The 22,270-nt window shown below is 43.4% G+C and overlaps 1 protein-coding gene across 3 annotated transcripts in view; it reads right to left on the bottom strand.

Moving 5' to 3' along the window:
* The window catches only part of LOC137541609 (amine oxidase [copper-containing] 3-like), a 643,078-nt gene extending 621,733 nt beyond the window's left edge, over positions 1-21,345 (bottom strand). For all 3 annotated transcript variants that reach the window (XM_068263001.1, XM_068263002.1, XM_068263003.1), the window contains exon 1: positions 19,730-21,345. In XM_068263001.1, coding sequence (XP_068119102.1) covers positions 19,730-21,326 — 1,597 coding nt within the window. In that variant the 5' untranslated portion in view covers positions 21,327-21,345. The remainder of the gene's footprint in view (positions 1-19,729) is intronic.
* Positions 21,346-22,270: the final 925 nt, after the last annotated feature.

Genomic DNA, 22,270 nt, shown 5'->3' with positions numbered 1-22,270 from the left:
GGCTTGCATATCACAATGAAGCAATGACCTATATGAGTGTGTTGGGGGGCACACCCAAGATAAGAAGGTCGTTGCTTCATTGTGAACAGACCAAATTCGATCAGCTGGACAGTCACTATTGTTCTGTCATTGAGCTACCTCAGCCCGACCATATGGGCTTGAAAACCGCCATCGCCTGCACTCTCGCCATGGTGCGTACTAGTCCAGCACGGCCATCACTACACAAACAGCTGTTTGCAGTGCATTACACAGTGAGTTTAGTCTGTCAGTGTGAAGCAGTACACTACCTGCTGATCCATGTCTACACACGCAAGATGTTTTCAAGCACTTTATGCCTCCAATTTAGGAATGCAATGTGATTTCTGCCCTTTAGGGATTATAACCCTGCTGTGCGTCAAATCCGTAATTTTCCCCAGGACTTTTGGAGTGTATCCCACTCCGCCAAACCCCCTCCAGGTGTTAGACCCCTTGAAACATCTTTTCCATCACTTTTGCGGCCAGAATTAGTCGGAATTAGTCAGAATCTCGGGGGGGTGCAGCTAGGTCTTATTTTCAGGGGATGTCTTATATGTCAAGCATGCTTGAAATATAAGATAGGTCCTATTTTCGGGGGATGTCTTATTTTAGGGGAAAGACTGTATATCAGTGTCTGTGTGATATTTCACAGACAGGGCACTCTGGCACTGACCCAAAACTGTTCCCACTTCTAGTGACATATAATGGTGTGCCACATAACACACAGAGTATGATCACTGCTGCTCCAGGGCTCTGTTATAACACTTTATTATGTGTGACCTCACTTGTTGCATATATCAGTGTCTGTGGGATACTCCACAGACAGGGCACACTGGCACTGACCCAAACCTGTGCCCACTTCTAGTGATATTTAATTGTGTGCCACATAACACACAAGCAGAGTACTATCACTACTGCTCCAGGGCCTCTGTTATTATCACTGTATCGTGTTTGAACTGTTGCATATTTCAGTGTCTGTGTGATATTCCACAGAGACCACTGTCACTGACCCACACCTGTGCCCACTTCTAGTGATATTTAAGCGTTTTCCACATAACACACAAGCAGAGTACTATCACTACTACTCCCCTTCTTATGTAAAGTTATTGAAAAGGCTGTCTATCTGCAACATGAAGCCAAGCTCTTAGCAAACAACATCCTGGACCCTCTACAATCTGGCTTTAACCTCTTGAAGACCACAGGTTTACACCCCCTAGTGACCAGGCCATTTTTTACAATTCAGCACTTCACAGCTTTAACAGTGTATTGCTTACTCCCGCAACTTAGCACCCAAATGAATTGTACCTTTCTGTTTTATCACTGTATTATGTTTGACCTTACCTGTTGCATATCTCAGTGTCTGTGTGATACTCCACAGACAGACACCACTGTCACTGACTAGAGTGACCAGATTTTTGTAGGTCCAACCTGGGATGGGGAGGGGGGGCGTTGGGGGGGGGGGCAGGGGGCTGCGGCGTGCTTAGCGCGCCGCGGCGAAAAGTGGGGAGGACTGAGGAGCGCGCAGTGCCGAAGACTGGGAAATGGGCGTGGCCATGACATTGTATGGGCGGAGCTAATGTAATTATGTAACAGCGAGGCATAAGAAAGCAGTGTTTACGCCATGATGTGGACAAACGAGACTTTGCATCATGGGTGTGCAGAAACTGTGTGATGCTAATAGTATACCGTAACCACAAAGCAGCAAACATAGCCATCTATGACCATTAAATAATAAAGGCAGTAACAGTTACCCCGGACACCAGAAAACAAACGCAATGAGCAACATGTCAGTACAAAATAAATGCAATGCGGGCAACATGTCAGTATAAAATAAATGCAATGCGGGCAACATGTCAGTACAAAATAAACGCAATGCGGGCAGACATGTCAGTACAAAATAAACGCAATGCGGGCAAACATGTCAGCACAAAATAAACGCAATGCGGCCAACATGTCAGTACAAAATAAACGCAATGCGGGCAAACATTTCACCAGGAAAGTAACGCAGTGCGGGCAAACATTTCACCAGAAAATTAACGCAATGCAAGCAAACATTTCACCAGAAAATAAACGCAATGCGAGCAAACATTTCACCAGAAAAGAAACGCAATGCGGGCAAACATTTCACCAGAAAAGAAACGCAATGCGGGCAAACATTTCACCAGAAAAGAAACACAATGCGTGCAAACATTTCACCTGAAAAGAAACGCAATGCGGGCAAACATTTCACCTGGAAAAGAAACGCAATGCGGGCAAACATTTCACCAGAAAAGAAACGCAATGCGGGCAAACATTTCACCTGGAAAAAAAAACGCAATGCGGGCAAACATTTCACCAGAAAAGAAACGCATTGCGAGCAAACATTTCACCTGGAAAAAAAAACAATGCGGGCAAACAGCCAAAGAAAGCATTTACTCACCTGGCAGAAGTCTCCGGCCTCTGGTGCGCTGCTCCCGGGACCATCTTGCTGCTGATCTTCTCTCCCGTGCTGACAGGGCTATGGCAAGATGGCACCCGAAGCCCTGTACTGGAGACACAAATAGTCTCCAGTACAGGGCTTCGGCAGCCATCTTTCCGTAGCCCTGCTCGCCTGCCGGTGTCGGAACAGACACAGAAAGAAGGAGGCTGGAGCGGGGCTGCGGGCAATGAACTGGCATGGCGTCTATAGACGCCGCTGCCAGTTCATGAGTATAGAGTGGCTAGAGTCCCGAGGCCGGGACGTCCCGCTGCTGAAAGCGGGACGTTTCCCGGGACCTCATGCTGCCTGGGACAGCGGACCCCGAATCCGGGACGCGTCCCGGGAAATCCGGGACGTCTGGTCACTCTATCACTGACCCACACCTGTGCCCACTTCTATTGATATTTAATTGTGTGCCACAATTCACACAAGCAGAGTACTAACACTACTGCTCCAGGGCCTCTGTTATTATCACTGTATTGTGTTTGACCTCACCTGTTGCATATCTCAGTGTCTGTGTGATACTCCACAGACAGAGCCCACTGGCACTGACCCAAATGTGTGCCCACTTCTAGTGATATATTCAAGTGTTTTCCACATAACACACAAGCAGAGTACTATCACTACTCGGACTGGATAAAAGATAAAAAACACAGGGGCACCGGGAGCCCACTATCGTGTAATAACGTTTCGGTATATGGACAAGGTAATAAAGATTATTATACTCACAAAAGTGGGTTGCTTTTGACGGCAACCACTTTCAACACATATGGAGAAGTACCGTCTCCACTCGGCCTTTCAGGTCGCTGCTGCTTAAGAAAAAAGAGTGCCCTATACAAAGATAGAGACAACTCCCCTAACAGGTAGGGTATAACACTCAGGTAATAGCAATGCACGGAGGGGCCCTTTAGTATTGTACTGTTATGGCTTAATTTTGAACAATCTCTAAGGTAAGAATAAAGCGTCTTACCTTTATTTATTGTGCACTTAAAGAGAATCTGTATTGTTAAAATCGCACAAAAGTAAACATACCAGTGTGTTAGGGGACATCTCCTATTACCCTCTGTCACAATTTCACCGCTCCCCGCCACATTAAAAGTAGTCAAAACAGTTTTAAAAAGTTTGTTTATAAACAAACAAAATGGCCACCAAAACAGGAAGTAGGTTGATGTACAGTATGTCCACACATAGAAAATACATCCATACACAAGCAGGCTGTATACAGCCTTAAGGCAGCCATACACTGGTCGATGTGCCATCAGATCGACCAGCTGACAGATCCCTATCTGATCGAATCTGATCAGAGAGGGATCGTATGGCTGCCTTTCCTGCAAACAGATTGTGAATCGATTTCAGCCTGAAACCGATCACAATCTGTTGTGGTGGTGCTGCCGCCGCTCCCCCCGCCGGTATACATTACCTGAGGCTGGCTCCCGGGCGTGATGTCCCCGTCATGTGGCACCTCCGGCTCCGGCATCCGCATAGAACTTAAGCTATCACACCAGTGACAGCGGAAGTTCAAATAGAGCGCCCTCTAGTTGTACTTCCGCTGTCACTGGCATGACAGCGGAAGTTATACGAGGATGCCGGAGGTGCCATGACGGGAGCAGTGACGGACGGGATGCCCGGGAGCCAGCCTCAGGTAATGTATACCTGATCGGATCGGCCGCCGCTAGCGACGCGCTCCCTACCCGCGGGCGATCGAGGGTAATTTCCCGCACGGCGCGATCGACGGACCGATCCGATTTCGGGAGGAAATCGGATCGGCGGGTGCGTGTTGCGCGAACGATTGGCAGCAGATTCGATCCCAGTGATCGAATCTGCTGTCGAAACTGCCGCAAATCGGGCCAGTGTATGGCCACCTTTACTTCTGAATCTCAAGAGATCACTTGTGTGTGTTTACCTTCTGTCCCCAGCTTCTCTCATGCACTGAACATTACAGGCTTCCTGCAGACAGCTCTACCTATGTCGTTAATTCCTCAGTATGTGACAGACCAGCTCCTTTCACAGCCTCCAGAGGAGGATTTTTATCCAGCTCTCTTCTATCACTGATAAGATAGCAGAGAAGCTGCTGGCTTATGTAAATAAAACACACACTGGAGTGTGCATAGAGGAACAGTTCAACACTGAAGAACTTGGCAGCCTTCCAGACACAGGCCGACAAGTCTGACAGGGGAAAGATACATTGATTTATTACAGAGATGGTTATAGTAGAAAGAGCTACAGTAAGCCAGAACACATAATAGGTTTAGGAACTTGTAGGATGGTAGAAAAAACGTTGTAATTTTTGTTACAGAGTCACTTTAAGACAACGCGTTTCGCGACCAAAAGTCGCTTCCTCAGGTCAAATACTCGTGCTTTAAAAGAAAAAATTCCAGATGGCACTCAGGGCCCTTTTCCACCAGCGCTGGCTGAATCGCAAAACCGCAAACCGCTAGCGATTTTACAATCGCTACGGTTTGCTTTTTAACATAGGAATCGCGGTAGGTCATTTCCACTACCGCGATTCGCTTTTGTCGGGAACGCGAACGCGCGGCGGAGCGATAATTGCCGCGATTTTGCTATGCAGTGCATAGCATAGCAAAATCGCGGCTGCAAACGTCGGGGGAATCGCCGGTTTTGCGATTCAGCAATCGCTAGCATTCAGCATGAACGCTAGCGATTGCAGGTGTGGAAAAGGGCCCTCAGAAACAGCTTACATCAAAATATCAATAGCTCTTTTTCTATTTCTAATATTAATGGTATATCCTGCATGTGACCCGTTTTATGGTACTTTTCTGACTGTACAGTTTTAGGTCTATGTGGTCTTAATGTAATTTTTCACAAAATTGACAACTTAGAGGCCACATATTATCCCAATTGATTCCTCTGTATCATAAGGTTTCTGCCATATATTTTAACCCCCTCATGTTGTATATATGTCCCTATATGTATTGTAATACGTTCAAGTTTTTATATGTTTATGGTCATTTTTTATCTATTGATATTTTGATGTAAGCTGTTTCTGAGTGCCATCTGGAATTTTTTCTTTTAAAGCACGAGTATTTGACCTCAGGAAGCGACTTTTGGTCGCAAAACGCGTGGTCTTAAGTGCACAATAAATTTACTGCCTGTTTATCGGTTTGAGACTCTTTTCATTACAGGTAAGACGCTTTATTCTTACCTTAGAGATTGTTCAAAATTAAGCCATAACAGTACAATACTAAAGGGCGCTTCCGTGCATTGCTATTACCTGAGTACTATCACTACTGCTCCCCTTCTTAGGTAAAGTTATTGAAAGGGCTGTCTGGCATCTGCAATGTGAAGCCAGGCTCTCAGCAAACAACATCCTGGACCCTCTACAATCAGTCTTTAACCTCTGGGAGGACCACAGGTTTACACCCCCCATTTTTTACAATTCAGCATTTCACAGCTTTAACAGTTTAGTGCTTACTCTTATAACTTATAACCCAAATGAATGTTACCTTCTTTTCTTGTCACTAAAACAGCTTTCTGTCGCTGCTGTTTTTTTATCATTATTAATTTAAAAGATTTTATTTTAATAAAAAAAAACCCTGTATTTCTTTTATTCCCCCGCCCCCCCAAATTAGCCCTAGATCGCGATACATGCACTGCACTACCCATACATAGGCATCAGCCTATGTGTGGTATTTGATTATGATCCGTTGCTAGGGACATTTAAGTGACAGATCTGTCCTCTGTACAGCACTGCGCTAGACTGCAACTCTGTACACATAAATAATTGCATATTTTTCTGTTTGTTTATTTCAGCCTGCCATCTCCGATCACAGCTGGCAGGCTGTTTGCAGCGGCCTCCTGTGTCCCCTGCAGGGAACGCACACTTGAACGAGTGCTTGCTCCCTGCTAATCTCGCAAGGACCGCGATGAAGCCAATTGGCGTTAGGCGGTCCTGTGCCTGCCACACTCCCCCTGCCCATTAGCCTGAGGAGGTCGGGAACTGCTTAAAGAGACCCTGTATAAAATAAAAAAAAGTCCTCTGGGGTGTACTTACCTCGGGAGGGGAAAGCCTCAGGGTTCCAATGAGGCTTCCCCCATCCCTGTAGCTGCAGGCAATCCAGCGCTGGCTCCCTCGAAGTCTCCCGCAATTCTCCCTCAACAAGCCTGACAAGGCTTGATATATTTACCTTCCCTGGCTCCAGCGGGTGGTGCTGTTGTGGCTCTCAGCATGGAAATACATGGAAATAGCTTATTCCAGCCGGGTCCGCTCTACTGCGCAGGCGTCTTATGCCTGCGCAGTAGAGCGGACCCGACTGGAATTGGCTACTTCCATCTATTTCCAAGACCAGAGCGGCAACTGCACCTGCACTGGAGCCAGAAAGGTAAATATTTACATGCTTGCCATTCCAGGACCAGTGGCAAGACCACCGTGGGACAGGTTGGATGGAGGGAGCCTTGATAGGATCCAGAGGCTTCCCCTCCCGAGGCGAGTACCCCCCAGGGGCATATTTTCTTTATACAGATTCTCTTTAAAAAACGCCACAGCTGTGAAACAGTCCTCATCCAAGTCTCAAATGATCTGCTCATGGCAAGGGACAGAGGGGAATGCTCCATCCTAATCCTGTTGGATCTCTCAGCAGCTTTTGATACAGTTGACCATGAAATCTTGCTCAACAGACTGCAGGAGTACTGTGGCATCAGTGGCTCAGTTCTCCAGTGGTTCAAATCGTTCTCAACTGAGAGAACACAGAGAGTATCCCTAGGACCTGTCATGTCCAACCCTGCACCTCTAAAATTTGTTGTGTCACAAGAATCAATCCTATCCCCTCTGCTATTTGCAATCTATATGCTACCACTTGGTACAATTATCCAACAACATGGCCTGACATACCACTGCTATGCCGAAGACACGCAGCTATACCTGTACTTCAAACTGGTGGAACAGACTCTACTCCAAAAATAAATTCTTGCTTAGCTGAGCTACAGGCATAGATGAACAACAACTGGTTAAAACTGAATGCTGACAAAACTGAGGTCCTTGTTGTCAAAAGGTCGGCACTTGGCATCAAAACAGCTCTATCCTAAATCAACACCAGTCAGGATTCAGACATAAACAGCTCAGACCTTGTACACAGCCTTGGCATGCTAATCGATGGGGAATTGAGCTTCAGAAACCAAATCTCAGCTGTAGTCAAATCTTCCTACTTTCATCTGAAGAACATTGCAAAAATTAAACATCTCTTTCCCCCAGAGGATCTTCCAACCCTAGTTCACACCTTCATCACATCACGGCTGGACTACTGCAATGCCCTCTTTGCAGGCCTCCCAAACAAGGACCTGTACCGCCTGCAATTAGTACAGAATGCTGCTGGCATACTGCTAACAAACCAGCATCTCCACTGTCACACTACACCGATTCTTTGCTATTGCACTAGCTACCTGTAAAATGGACAATACTCTTCAAGATTGGACTGTTTACATTCAAATCTCTGCACAATTTGGACCCTGGATACATAAAAGGACTTGCTGAAACTGCACCGCACCTCTTACAACCTCAGATCAGCAGTTCTATAAACTTGGTGACTCCCAGAGTGCACCTCAAATCCTTTGAGAGACAGAGCTTTCTATCATGCTGCCCCAACCCTTCTCAAGATCCTATGTTTGGCCTACAAATCTATACACAAGTCCTGCCTGACTTACATCTCTGACCTGTTCTGCAGATACACACCTGGCCATCCACTTCGCTCCTCCTAACCTCCTCCTAACCGCCCCATGCATCTCACACTTCCATGCATGACTACAGGACTTCACTGGAGCTGCCCCCATCCTGTGGAATTCTCTCCCACTGCCCATCAGGCTTGCCCCCTCCTTCAACACCTTCAAAAAAGCACTCAAAAGTCAATCGATGCTGCCCTAACTCTCTCTACTGAGAGATTTTTTATGCTACCCACCTCCTTTCATGTCACCACCACCACCTCCCTCTAGATTGTAAGCCTTTGGCAGGGCCCTCTCCCCTTGTGTATCATGCTTGATTGTACACCCTACACAGAATATGTGAACTTGTAATATGCACTACCACTCTAGTGTATGATCTGGCATTGTATTACTACCTGTATTGTGTTGTGTATCTTATTGCTTATTACCTGTATTGTTTATTGTATTGTCTATTGTCTGTATTGTACTGTCAGTCACCCCTGTTGTCATTGTCTGTAATCCTATGTATTGCACAGCACTGCGTAATATGTTGGCACTATATAAATCCAATAAATAATATAAATACCCTTTTGAACTCCCTACCACACCCAGTAAGGACAGCCCCTTCTCTGGAGTTATTTAACTTCAGACTGAAAAGCCACCTGTTTAGCCTGGCATTTCTGGACTTATAGAGTTATTCCTTTCTACCATTATCAAGTCCTGTTTTTTTCATAACCACTTCAGGACCGGCCGCCTAACCCCCCCGTAAGGACCAGGCCAATTTGCAATGGGGGGGGGGGGGGGGGGGGTTGGTCGGCCGGATCCCATTTGTGGCTGGCTGGGCATGGTGTCCCCCATGGAGGCAGGTGTCCCCCCTGTAGCTGGCAGCCATCACTCACCTTCCAGGCTCCAGCGATGAGCCGCAGTAGCCACCTCTTCTCCAGCCGGCATCTCCGCTCCAAATGACGCTCAGGTCCGGGTCGCAGCTTGATGACGTCATCAAGCCGGGACCCGGTGCTGATGTCAGACGGAGCAGAGATGCTGGCCAGAGCAGAGAGGGGCGCCGATCGTCGCTGGAACTGCACAGAGGTGAGTGGATCCTCTTTTCCCCCCTACCGCTGCAGCTGTCAAAGTGATCACTACGATCCAATGGCGATCGTAGTGATCACGTGATCAGCAGCCATACGCGATGGCTGCTGATCACTCGGGGAGATGTCAGATGACAGCTTAATCTCCCCTCTCTGGTGCGCACAATCGCGTCGGGACGGTTTGTTAGTGCGGACGTTGAATCAACGTCCGGTCAGAACGGTGACACCACCTGCTGGACGTTGATTCAACGTCCGTGGCCCCAAAAAGGTTAAATAAGTCACCTCCTGTGAAGCAAGCAGCATGATCCTCTCCCTCACAGTCTCTCAGAATGCAAACACACAAAGAAATGAAAATGTCTCAGAGGAGCACACACAGGCAGCTTGTGCTGTCTCTGCACACCTCTCCCTCTGCCATGAGGGCATGTCCTGCAGAGTTCATGGAGCACTCCTCATTTGTTTTTTTTGTTTGTTTTTTCACAACTCTCACTACCAAGAAGGATGTGCATCCTAGGCATAATTAAAATATAGCTGCAGATGAGCGTCATTGGGTGGGCAGGGCTTGTGTCTGAAAGCTGCAATAACATTAGTTGCACAAGTAACCATTGCCATGGGTAACCTTTTCTTAAGCCTGGTCAGGCCCAAGTAGCCGGTGCACAATGCTCATGTGGGTCACCACTCCACACTTGTTCAGAGTAAACGGACAAGAAGGAGGCACTCAATAGGCTTTTTAAACTTGCGTCTATCAAATCTCAGCAGTTACACAACGTTTTGTAACTGCTGAGGCTGCAAGATTTAAACACAAGTTTAAAAAGCCTATTGAATAACATTGGATGCTTGCATTTTTTCCTGGAAAGATCAAGTTTTCCCCAATAAGGTAGACGTGGGCTACACACTGGCAGTGAGTTGTTTTTGGCCTTACTGTTCATCTTTAACTGTACCCCTTTTTTGTTATGGCCACACTCGTTTTGCTGCCTGAGAGGGTGGGTCTGCGGTTGGTATTTTGCACAGGGGCCCACTATTGGCTGTGTCAACCACTGGGTGAAGGACATCCGTGGATATCATTACTAGGTAATTTCCAACAGTGTTGATCCAGAGATTTATCTGATTGCCACCTGGGGCCATATGCAATTCACTTTTTCACCTGAGTTTTCTCCTAGGTAATATTTTCATAACTTGTAAATAAAGTACATTTTACACCACCAGCAAACAAATGCTCAAAATAATTTTGACAGTACTTTATCACATACTTTTTGGTACTTTTTCCATTGCAAAGGGCTAAAAAGTTAATTTAAGTTGAAGATGAAAAATTAACTTGTCAAAAATCTAAGCGGTTCTTGCCTTTTTCATGATTGCTAACTCAGTAAAGGACCAGTCCTTAAAGAGAGTCTGAAGCGAGAATAAATCTCGCTTCAGACCTCATAGATAGCAGGGGCATGTGTGCCCCTGCTAAACCGCCGCTATCGCCCCGCTAAACGGGGGTCCCTTCACCCCCAAATCCCCTCGGTGCAGCGGGGGAGCGCTTCCTGGTTGGGGCAGGGCTAACCGCCGCAGCCCTGCCCCACGCGCGTCTGTCAGCGCGTATCTCCGCCTCTCCCCCGCCCCTCTCAGCCTTCCTTCACTGAGAGGGGCGGGGGAGAGGGGGCGATGCGCCGCTGATAGACGCGACTGGAGGCAGGGCTGTAGCCGTTAGCCCTGCCTCCAGGAGCGACCAAGTCTGCGACCAAGTGTTGCGGGGGGGGGAGGGGTTGGGGGTGAAGGGACCCCCGTTTAGCTGCGCGATAGCGGCGGTTTAGCAGGGCACACATGCCCCTGCTAACTATGAGCTCTGAAGCGAGATTTATTCTCACTTCAGAGTTTCTTTAAAGCGTTGTTATCATATAAATCCGGCATAGCGGGGTCTGAACCCACTATAACAGTAATTATAGATTGACGGTGTATCTTGAAATGAATCAGAGCACTCAGTATATGATTTTATATAAATAAATTGTATTTGCTTATCATACAGCATATATACAAAATATTAACAGTTCCAAGTAATGTTTCCTTCTAACAGTATTCCATCTTATCAAAGGCTTTATAACCAAGTGTTAATCAATCTTCCAAGTACATTCAAAAAAGAATATGACAGTTGTGTTATGTAGAATAAGATCAAAAATAGTCTCATCTGTATCAATAGCTGTGTATATAATAGCTGTGTGAAACTTGTAGTAATCTTCTAAAAGAAATAGCATAAAAAATAGCTTCTAAAAAAACTTCTTGCTAACATTCACTAGTGTGAATAAACATTCCATTTTCCATTGCCCCAAAGCTGCAGCATTTTTGTCCGGATCCGTTCCGCTAAGCAGAGCAGTCTGGAAAATTAGGGCCTGCAGCAATTTTTACGTCTGGGGACCACAACGTATGGAACATATCCGTACCAACGGACGCATGTGAATGGATCCATAGGTTAAAATTGGATCCTTTCACATCCGTTCCATTTGTACAGTTGTCAAAAACCTGAGCGGTTCTTGCCTTTTTCATGATTGCTAACTCAGTAAAGGACCAGCCCTTAAAGCGTTGCCATCATATAAATCCGGCATAGTGGGGTCTGAACCCTCTATAACAGTAATTATAGATTGACTGTATACCTTGAAATGAATCAGAGCACTCAGTATAAGATTTTATATAAAAAATTGTATTTGCTTATCATACAGCATATATACAAAATATGAACAGTTCTAAGTAGTGTTTCCTTCTAACAGTATTCCATCTCATCATGGCCTATATAGCTAAGCGATCATCCATCTTCTAAGTACATTCAAAAAGGAATATAACAGTTGTGTTATGTAGACTAAGATCAATAGTAGTCTCATCTGTATCAATAGCTGTGTATCTATTAGCTGTGTAAAACTTGTGGTAATCTTCTTAAAGAAATAGCATAAAATATAGCTTTGTAAATCACCAGATTAAGCATATTACCCCTTCTCTGTCATCTCTTCAGCATCTAGAACCACATGTGGGAAAGTAGCTTCTGTCTCGTGTCTTCTCAGGAGATTGTTGGGCTTCTGCAAACTATGAGCTTTCAGCTCCTACTTTTATAGGGATAGGAAGCAATATGGCTGCCTAATCTGGAATTTCCCTGAATCCCAGGTTCTGATTGGCTAAAGCTTCCATGCATCAATGCTTTATCATGTTTGAATACCTAAATCATAATATTATTGTTTATAAATTCCTTAATTACCTTATCTTATGGAAATTAACGTCATTTGGAGTGCTTGACATTTGATATAGGGTCATATATAGGGTCATTTCTGACGCAGTTAATTAAAAATGGACGTCACCAGCCATCTTGTCTGCTGTTCAACACACAGTAGTACAGCGCTAAGGATCAAAGTTAGATGTTAGGTGGGGCGCGCTATATACAGTTACCAGTCCAGTATCAGATATGTTTCCAAAAATAGCCTGCTCTCATTCCATACAGCCAGGAGTTAACTTGTTCCCAAAGTTTTTTTTCCTCTCCTAGGCACAGATACACCTCAGACACAAATGAGAGAAAAAAAGAAGAAACAAATGATAGTGCAGACTGTTATTTAAAGCAAACACCCTTACTGGTGTAGATACGCTGCAACTTCACACTACATGTGAGGGTATGGGGGCGGGGACCACCACCACCGACCTAGCACAGACTCTCCCCTCCGTTTAGTTATCCACCCTGCTCACCATCAAGACTTGCATAAGTGCCCGATACAGAGTAATGGAGTTCAGCCAGCTGCTCGGTCTATTCACAAGTCATGTGTCCAGTCACAATCCGTATCCTTTATACAGCCTCAAAGTAAAGCACAGAAGATGTCCATGTGTAAAACCATAACATTTAATATCACCAATAAAAAGTATTATGCGTACATCAAGTTAGAATTTAAAAAGCATGTCACAAGCATACTACCGATCTCCCCTCCAGGGCCACGGCTCAGCTCGTCTCGGTATCTCCCCGCTTGTCCGGCGTCTCCCATGCTTGTTGTCCTCCTCGCCGCTCAAAAGCCTTTTTAAATTCTAACTTGATGTACGCATAATACTTTTTATTGGTGATATTAAATGTTATGGTTTTACACATGGACATCTTCTGTGCTTTACTTTGAGGCTGTATAAAGGATACGGATTGTGACTGGACACATGACTTGTGAATAGACCGAGCAGCTGGCTGAACTCCATTACTCTGTATCGGGCACTTATGCAAGTCTTGATGGTGAGCAGGGTGGATAACTAAACGGAGGGGAGAGTCTGTGCTAGGTCGGTGGTGGTGGTCCCCGCCCCCATACCCTCACATGTAGTGTGAAGTTGCAGCGTATCTACACCAGTAAGGGTGTTTGCTTTAAATAACAGTCTGCACTATCATTTGTTTCTTCTTTTTTTCTCTCATTTGTGTCTGAGGTGTATCTGTGCCTAGGAGAGGAAAAAAAAACTTTGGGAACAAGTTAACTCCTGGCTGTATGGAATGAGCGCAGGCTATTTTTGGAAACATATCTTGTCTGCTGGTAGACTTTTTTGCCCCAGACATTGAGACTAAACAATGTCATTCATGACGCATTTCTGATAAAGTGTTCTCTGCTAATTAGGTCTCGGTACTTTCCCAGACATAAGGTTGGTCAAATTGACACTAACACAGACCTGTGAGAGTCTTCAGCAATTTAGGGCTTAATGAAACATACAAGGCTTCTAATATACTTATTTAAATATAAAGCTTATTATATAATTCTTCTTAAAACAATTAATCATATAAGAAATAATTGCATATTACATCTTAATAATATAAAATCATGTTCTATATATTTGCCTTTCTTATGAATACATATAATAACTTCAACAGGCAGAGGTCAGCATTTCATAACAATCTGTATTAATAATATTAATTTTATAAGACTATGAAACCACCAGGTGGCATCATTCAATCATCTTTAACTAATTGGGAAAACACCTTGTTTTATATTTTTTTATAAAGCCTGTTCCCAAAACATCATATATTATCAGCTAGCTGAGACTAGAACACGTCAACAACCCTCCAGAATCATAACAATCACACAGCAGCATCTTTCAAATGTCATGGCCACGCACTAACATAAACAAGAATGTTCAGACTTTTTGTAACTAGAATAATCCAATTATGAGTTTCACTGCTTGGAATGTGCTGAGATGTCACAGAGCAATATTTTAAAAAAGTACTCTAACTTTACAGTTTACAATTACATTTTGCATAGAACATTAAAACTTAAAACATACACATATGACAGCTTTTCCTGCATAAATAAAACCGCTAGAATTCTGACAATCTCCTAGGAGAAACCTCAGGAGAAAGAGTTAATTGCATATGGCCCCTGGAGTCAAAAAGGAATTTTTTATTTTTAAGACTAATTCCATTTGAGGCTGTATTCCCACTTGTGCCGGAAAATGGACTTTTTTTGTCCTTATTCCACTCATTGCTAAAATGTACAGTGAACTGCTCCTATTTTATAAATAGGAGCCGTTCACAGTTGTCACTCTGCAACAGATCCATGGGATCCGTTGTGGTAAGCAGACCGCACGCCAGTGCAGTCAGCAATAACCATAAGCAGGCGGATGCGTTTCTCCATAAACCTATGGGTATAACACATCTTCCCTGGGCTACAGCTGGACCATGCATTGTAGAGTCCTCTCCGATGGTCTGCCGTGGTCCAGCTGTAGCCCACAGAAGATGCATTAGCCCCATAGGCCATATGGGGGAATACATCCATCTGCCCATGTGGTCTGTTTCCTGGATCTGTTGCACAATGACAAACAGCTCCTATTTATAAACTTATTTACTGCACTGTCCATTTACCAATGAGTGGACAATGCACTAAAAAATGTGTGCATGTGGTCCGGCACAAGTGGAAATAGAGAATGATGCCTATAAAAGTTTTTTCTGCCCTTTTCTAGGTCCACTAGGAAGAGTACAGGTTGAGAACAAAGATCTTTTCCTTTTTTTTCTTCTGGTTAATTTGATGGACACATGTCTTTCTTCAACCAAACTATGGGCCTGATGCACTTTATACTGTGGTAAAGTTGCCATGCACTGGGAGCGCACAGTAATTTTACCATTACCAACACCGAAGGAGCACCGCACGTTAACCCTTTAGCGTCTTGGGCGTTACCATGGAAACGCCCACATTGTAACATGCAGTGAAACACGCTCCCTGTGCAACTTTTCCACAATATAGTGCATCAGGCCCATTGTAACTCGATTTTTTTTCTCTATTTTCCATGAATTACTACAGTAAAAACCCCATTTTTCAGATTTTAATCATCATCATCATCATCATCATTATTATTATTAATGATAATAATAATTCAATGAACCAGAAAACACTTTATTACATACAAGAGGTACATTTGTCCCAGTACAACTTATATATGTGTGATAATGTATTTTAAATGTTACAGTTTTTAACAATAGTGGTCTTTTAGGCTCTGCACAGACATCTGTATTTTGCCAGCTAAGCGATCATGATTGTTTTAGCCAACCAGTAGCCAGAGACAGTTCATGCATGCTCGCATAGCAGAAGTGCATGTGTCATTCTTTGGAAAGGGGATAGGGAGAAAAGGCAGGAAAGCTCCTTAGAGGTCCTAGGTGAAACACCATCATTCAAAAAAATGAGTTGCAGGCACAACTGTGCTTTGACAGATGAAGAAGACAGAAGGCATCTATGCAGAAATATGAATAGGATCATTCTGTTTATCAAAAAATAATATCTGCTTCAATTGCAGTATGATATCCCAAATTCCATTTTTCTCTTATCTCAGGATACTCAATCTTCTCAAGGTAAACAGTCTGTATGCATGTTGGATTATTATGGCTCTGTACAAATTAACAAGCTGACACATCATTGCATTCCAGCGGTTCTGGAGGTGTGTTTAGCTTCTAAGGGTAACAATGGTTAATTTGCATATATTCAGCAGTGATGCACTGGGAGACATCTCAAGCTCACTCCAAACTGAATTATCGCAAATTCTTTCTGTTTTAAGAAAGCAAACTTTTGTTTTTCTCGATATAAAGAAACTCATCATTCCCAAACAGAGGATCATATTGTCACTCTTCTTAACTCTAAGCTACATGTTAAGGGCAGTACATCCATCTAGTATGATGTACTCTTAAATTTGGGTTACTCCCCTCTACAGAAATACTTTCTAATCTGGTCTTATGATTTAAAGATCCATATTTCTTTGAAACAGATCCTTTGAGCAAACAAATTGTTACTTTCTTATTCTAAGTGAAACTTGCACTGGGAACAGCATCAAAAACATGATATAGATGGTATATCACACGCAGAAAGCTAGCTTCTTTTTCTCAGTCCCAGTCTGATACTTGCTGGAATGTGAAATATGGAGGGAGTGCCCTTTAGTGGCCAAATTCTGAGTCAAAACAGAGAATATGATCTAGTCATTACCTGCAGTCTTTGCAACTTTCCCTGCAGTTAGCTCTGTTATTACTAGAGCTCCAAAAGATTGAACTTCCTCATCAGCTAATAATATGTCACATCATTATGATAGCCTAACGCAGTGGTTCCCAACCTTTTCCGGCCCGGGGAACACTTTCTGACCATATTTTTCTCCGGGGAACGGCGGGGGGCGCGGGTGTTTGCGCGACCTAGTGGACAGTGCGGTGCTATGGGGGGGGGGGGCTGGGGTGCGGCTCCATAGCTAGCATAGTTGCCCCAGTATAGGGGGTTTAGTTGCCCCAGTATGGTTAGTATAGTTACTCCAGTATAGTGCCCCAGTATAGCTAGTGTAGTGCCCCAGTATAGCTAGTATAGTCCCAGTATGGATAGGTAGTGCCCCAGTATAGCCAGTAAAGTGCCCAGCATAGCTAGTATAGTGCCCAGTATAGCTAGTATAGTGCCCAGATAGCTAGCATGGTGCCCAGTATAGCTAGCATAGTGCCCAGTATAGCTAGCATAGTGCCCAGTATAGCTAGCATAGTGCCCAGTATAGGTAGGTAGTGCCCCAGTATAGTGCCCAGTATAGCTAGTATAGTTGCCCCCAGCATAGCTAGTTTAGTTGCCCCCAGTGTAGGTAGTTTCGTTGCCCCCAGTATAGCTAGTTTAGTTGCCCCCAGTATAGCTAGTTTAGTTGCCCCCAGTGTAGCTAGTTTAATTGCCCCCAGTATAGCTAGTACAGTTCCCCCCAGTATAGATGCCCAGGAGGGGGGAAGCAGCACTAGAAGGAGGGGCAGTGGAGGCAGCAGTGGGGAGGGGGGAAATATCCCCCCCCCTCCCTCACCTGGGACCCCTCCTTCTGCCTCTCTCCCCCTCCATTTAGCGGTGGCAAGTGCGGGCTCGGCGGCGGAGAGACATGCGCAGAATTACTCACCACTTCCAAGTTCCAAGCGCCGGCAACGTCATGTCGTCACACATCTCCGCCTTCAATGCCGCCCACTGTGCTTCCGCTAATCAGGAAGCACAGTGGGCAGCATTGAAGGCGGAGATCTGATGACATGACGCTGCCGGCGCTTGGAACGCGGAAGTGGTGAGTAATTCTCCGCATGCCTCCCCGCAGCCGAGCCGCACTTGCCACCGCTAAATGGAGGGGGAGAGAGGCAGAAGGAGGGGTCCCAGGTGAGGGAGGGGGGGGGATATTTCCCCCCTCCCCACCGCTGCCTCCACTGCCCCTCCTTCTAGCGCTGCTTCCCCCCTCCTGCGCCCTACAGTAGGTACAGGTCTGGCGAGAGGCCAGACCTGTACGGCACACCAGGCAACATCCCGCGGCACACTAGTGTGCCACGGCACACAGGTTGAAAAACGCTGGCCTAACGTATTATCACCAATAACTGGAAGTCTAAAGAGTCACTCAGCCCTTCTCAACATGTATCTATAGTATCCCTTAACCTAGTTCTGGAACTTAAATTCAAAAATAAGGAGGTGTCCAACAAACATGTTCTCATTCAAGAAAATTGGAAGAAAATATTCTGCATATAAGTATTTACATAAAGGTGGCCACACACTATGCAATCTGACTGTACAATTTTTATACAATCTCACCAACAACCATGTAGTATAACAGCAATAGATTCACTGCGACTTGGATATATTTTTCAGTTAGTCTCAGTCCTCCACCTTTCATAGTTATAAAGTTAGGTCATTTTAATTAGTTTATAGTCATTGTTAAGGTTAAGATTTGTTCCATCAGCATGCATCTTGTTTTGTCTTACATCAATCTCTTCCTATTCAGGGTTTGGTCGATAGAATATGGCTATATACCTCATGCTACTTTTGTATTTTGTTATATATATTACGTTAAGTAATGTACTATGTGTTAACCCGGCTATCGAAACATGATGGTTTACACTGGTCTGCCATCTTTGTATTAAACTGAGGAAGCTCTAGATTCACTCAGCCGTGAAGTCCCTTTAAATGAGTAAACATGGAGATATCTCCTTGGTTTCTTTAAGTACATTCGTGATAGGTGGAATTAGTGTTGAACCGAAATTTTCGTAATTTCGTGTTTCCTTAATTACGGACGAGAATTTTGCCACTATGACACGAATTCGTAACTTCATAATTGCCATACAAACTGTAATTCAGAATTCCGTAAGCAAAATTTCCATTTCCAAATTTCGCTTTTGGCGCAAATTCATGTTTAACACAAAATTTTGTAATTTCAAGTTTTCTATAGAAACAGTTATTTTAGTTACGAAAATAAACGTAATTTCATTTCTAATAGTAATTATGAACATTCAGGTAATAACTAAACTCAGGAAAGTCACTCATTGATTGCAATTACTGATAATGCAAAGGTCCCTGCACATGCTGCCACTTTAAATGTATCAGGAGGCTCTATCTGCAACCACTTCTAAGACAGGTGCTCTTTGCCATGGTGCACTTAGCAGTCATGCAGGCTGAGACACTTGGTTTTGGGCCTTGCAAATATCTGATAATGCAAAAGTCCCTGCAAATGCTGTCACTTTAAATGCATCAGGAGGCTCTGGAGTGGAACACAATTTCGAGAACAGACGAATTTCCGAAATTCTGATTTGTTTGTGTCACGTACACAATTGTAATAACGAAAAATGATCGTAATTACGAAACTCCCCATAAACGCAAAATTTCACGTAATTTCGTAAAATTCACGACATTTCGATTACGGTCATAATTGTAATTTCACTAATTATGCGAAATCTTTGCGTAATCGTAATTGGGTCATTACGCTCATCAATAGGTGGAATAAGCTTCAGTTGTCTATTACAATTTCCCTGCCGCTCTGGTATATATAAGATTACTATTCTATAGAGTTATGCATATAGTAGCATATAATGTAATATTGTATGTATCTACATCTGTATTATTACCACTTCTTAGATCTATAGTTTATTGACCAAATTTGCTATATTTACTTGCTATGTACATTATATTTATTCTGTTATCCAAAAAAAAATGGATTGAAGAAATAATATCTGTGCAAACGTTTTTTTTTACCACTTGTATAATTTCCATATCATTCATTTAATATTCCCAGATTTAATAAATCTTACCTCCAACATCCATATCCACTTTATAATTAATAAAGTGTGTGTGAAGTGTTCCCAGTGTATATTCACCAACCCTTGAACCATAGTCTTTTCCATCAGCAAAATAGAATGAAGAGCTGATATAGCCTGTGGCATGTATTTTTGCTTCAATAACTCCATTCTGATAGAAAATAAAATCCCAGACATAATCATAATTAATAAGGGTTGACACAGCCCTTATAATCAAAATAGTGCTTGACAGTCCTCCATAATACATGGAATGCATATTAGAATAGTGACGGCGAAGAGGTATCCCAGCATTCTGTTCAAAAATGCATATAGCATTTTTAGTGGTTTCAGAAATGTCAGATTCAGCTAGGTGGTGAGCATCAACATAAGTAGCCAGATAAGGGCAATCAACACCTCTTACTAACTCAAATGAGAATCGTCCAATGCCAAAACTGCCATCAAGATACCTTGTGATCATTCCACCTGGAGCATTAGAACCATAGATTGCAATTGCCTCTTGAGTACTAATTTCATAAACAATTCGTTCATTGTTAAATCTGATGTCAAAAAGGCGCAGGCCAGTATTTACATTCAGGCCGAAAGTAAAGCTCCAAGACTGAAAGGTTACCTGGTTATCATTGACAGTATAACGTTTACCAGCAGGCTCAAACTGGAAAGGTGCTCCAGGTGCAGGATGTGTTTTAGGCCTCATAGAACCAATATCATTGTCTGGAGTTACACTTTTTAACTTCATCACTGATATTTTGCCAGCATTGTATTGCTTCTCCAGGTCAGCCATGTTTGAGAAATAAGCACTATTGTAGAAGACCTTGATTACTTTCCATTTTGTGATATCCAGACTCTTATGATCAAGAAGTATTTCCAGTCCAACTGGATGCACAGTAAAACAACTTTCCCTCATTTTAAGAAACATAACAAACCATGTACTTCTGTCTCCAGATGAGAAGCCTCTTGGGACAGTTGTAAGAGCAGCAAAGTTATCTCCATCAAATCCAAGAGCCTTTAAAAAATTAGGTGCTGTAGAAAATTCATATTTGTAAACCAGATTGTAGGCATCAACATACTCTCTACCAATAACAGGGCGACGATAGAAAGGCAGCTTTTCTTTGTATTTCTGCAGTGTAATGTCCTTGTGGTATGATAGATTTGGAAGTGGACCTACCACATATTCTGTAATATTGGGTTCTTCTTGATCGCCAAAGAAAACCACAGCAAGTGCCTCTCGATCTGGTTTTTCAGCTCCATTATCTAAATAATCCAAAACTTTCTGCTTTAAAGGATATTTAATATCAATATAGTAGATGCAGTTGTCAGTGGGTTTTGCATCAGCTGCGTTAACTAGCTTCTTGTCAAGATTTTTCTTTAAGTAATCAACAACTGCAGAAAACTCTTCTGGCTGCAGATCCAAAAACACAAAGTTCTTGTTGTCTGTCTTTCTTTTCTGTGCAATGTTGATATTCATACTTCCAAAGTCCTGGGATTCGGCATCACAACCTTTAGTAGACTTAACTGATCCAGACAGTAAGATAACAAGTGCCAATATAGTGGCAAACGCCAAGGCTAGGAGAATGAGGACAGCTTTAAGGTTCATGATGGCAATGCTAGAAAGTTTAAACAGGAAAATGCAGGCAGCCTAAATCTTTCCTAGCTCTGGAGTGAATTTTCCTTGGAATGTTAATGTTGCGTAATGTACAAGAATGGGGGAGGAGAAGTCTGAAAATAGAATAAAATACATTTGAAACTGGTTTCATTTAGGACGAAGAACTTTTTTTCATATTTGAAAACTAGATTTTGCATTTAAGAACCTATAAAATCTGACTTTAAAACAAATTATGCACATTTATTTCTACTATTTTACATTAATTGAATACAATCTAATTTCATATGAAGCTAATTATTTTGACACTTCTGAAAAAACTCCTTAGAAACAAAAAAGCTTGCAGCTCACTCATGAAAGCAGTGAGGTTATCTATATGCATCGTTCAAAAACGCCTTGACCAATTTCAACAAATCTTGTTATACAGATCCCTTACTACCTGGGAAGATATGTTCTAGGGGTCTCACATTCGCCCTGCACACCAGCGTGGAGCCACAAGCAGCCAATCAGATTTCACCCATTCATGTCCCCAAACTTGACACAGTTGACCACTTGGTTACCAAGGTTAAAAATTCAGGAACTTTTCCCATGGGCACTTTGCCCATTGAAAATCAACGGCTGCAATTTGATCGGCTGTTTTATGCTCCATAAAACAGCCGATCAAATTGCAGCCGTTGATTTTCAATGGGAAAATGTAAACTGCAGCCATTCTTCTACTGTTAATGGTAGGGTTCTTAAACTTGCACAGTTGGTCACTGAGTGACTGGGATGAATATTCAGGAAAGTGGGTGGAGCCTAAAACAGCCAATCAAAAGTCACCAAATGATTTTCAAGGGGAATATCTAACCACTTAAAGGGAACCAGAGACGTTGGAGGAAAGGTTTTATACATACCTATATATATATATATATATATACACTGTACAGCGCTGCGTAATA

The sequence above is a fragment of the Hyperolius riggenbachi genome, chromosome 12, assembly GCF_040937935.1.
Source record: "Hyperolius riggenbachi isolate aHypRig1 chromosome 12, aHypRig1.pri, whole genome shotgun sequence".
Lineage (NCBI taxonomy): Eukaryota > Metazoa > Chordata > Amphibia > Anura > Hyperoliidae > Hyperolius > Hyperolius riggenbachi.
The sequence above is the reverse complement of the archived record's forward strand: the minus strand, read 5'-3'. Positions and strand labels throughout refer to the sequence as shown.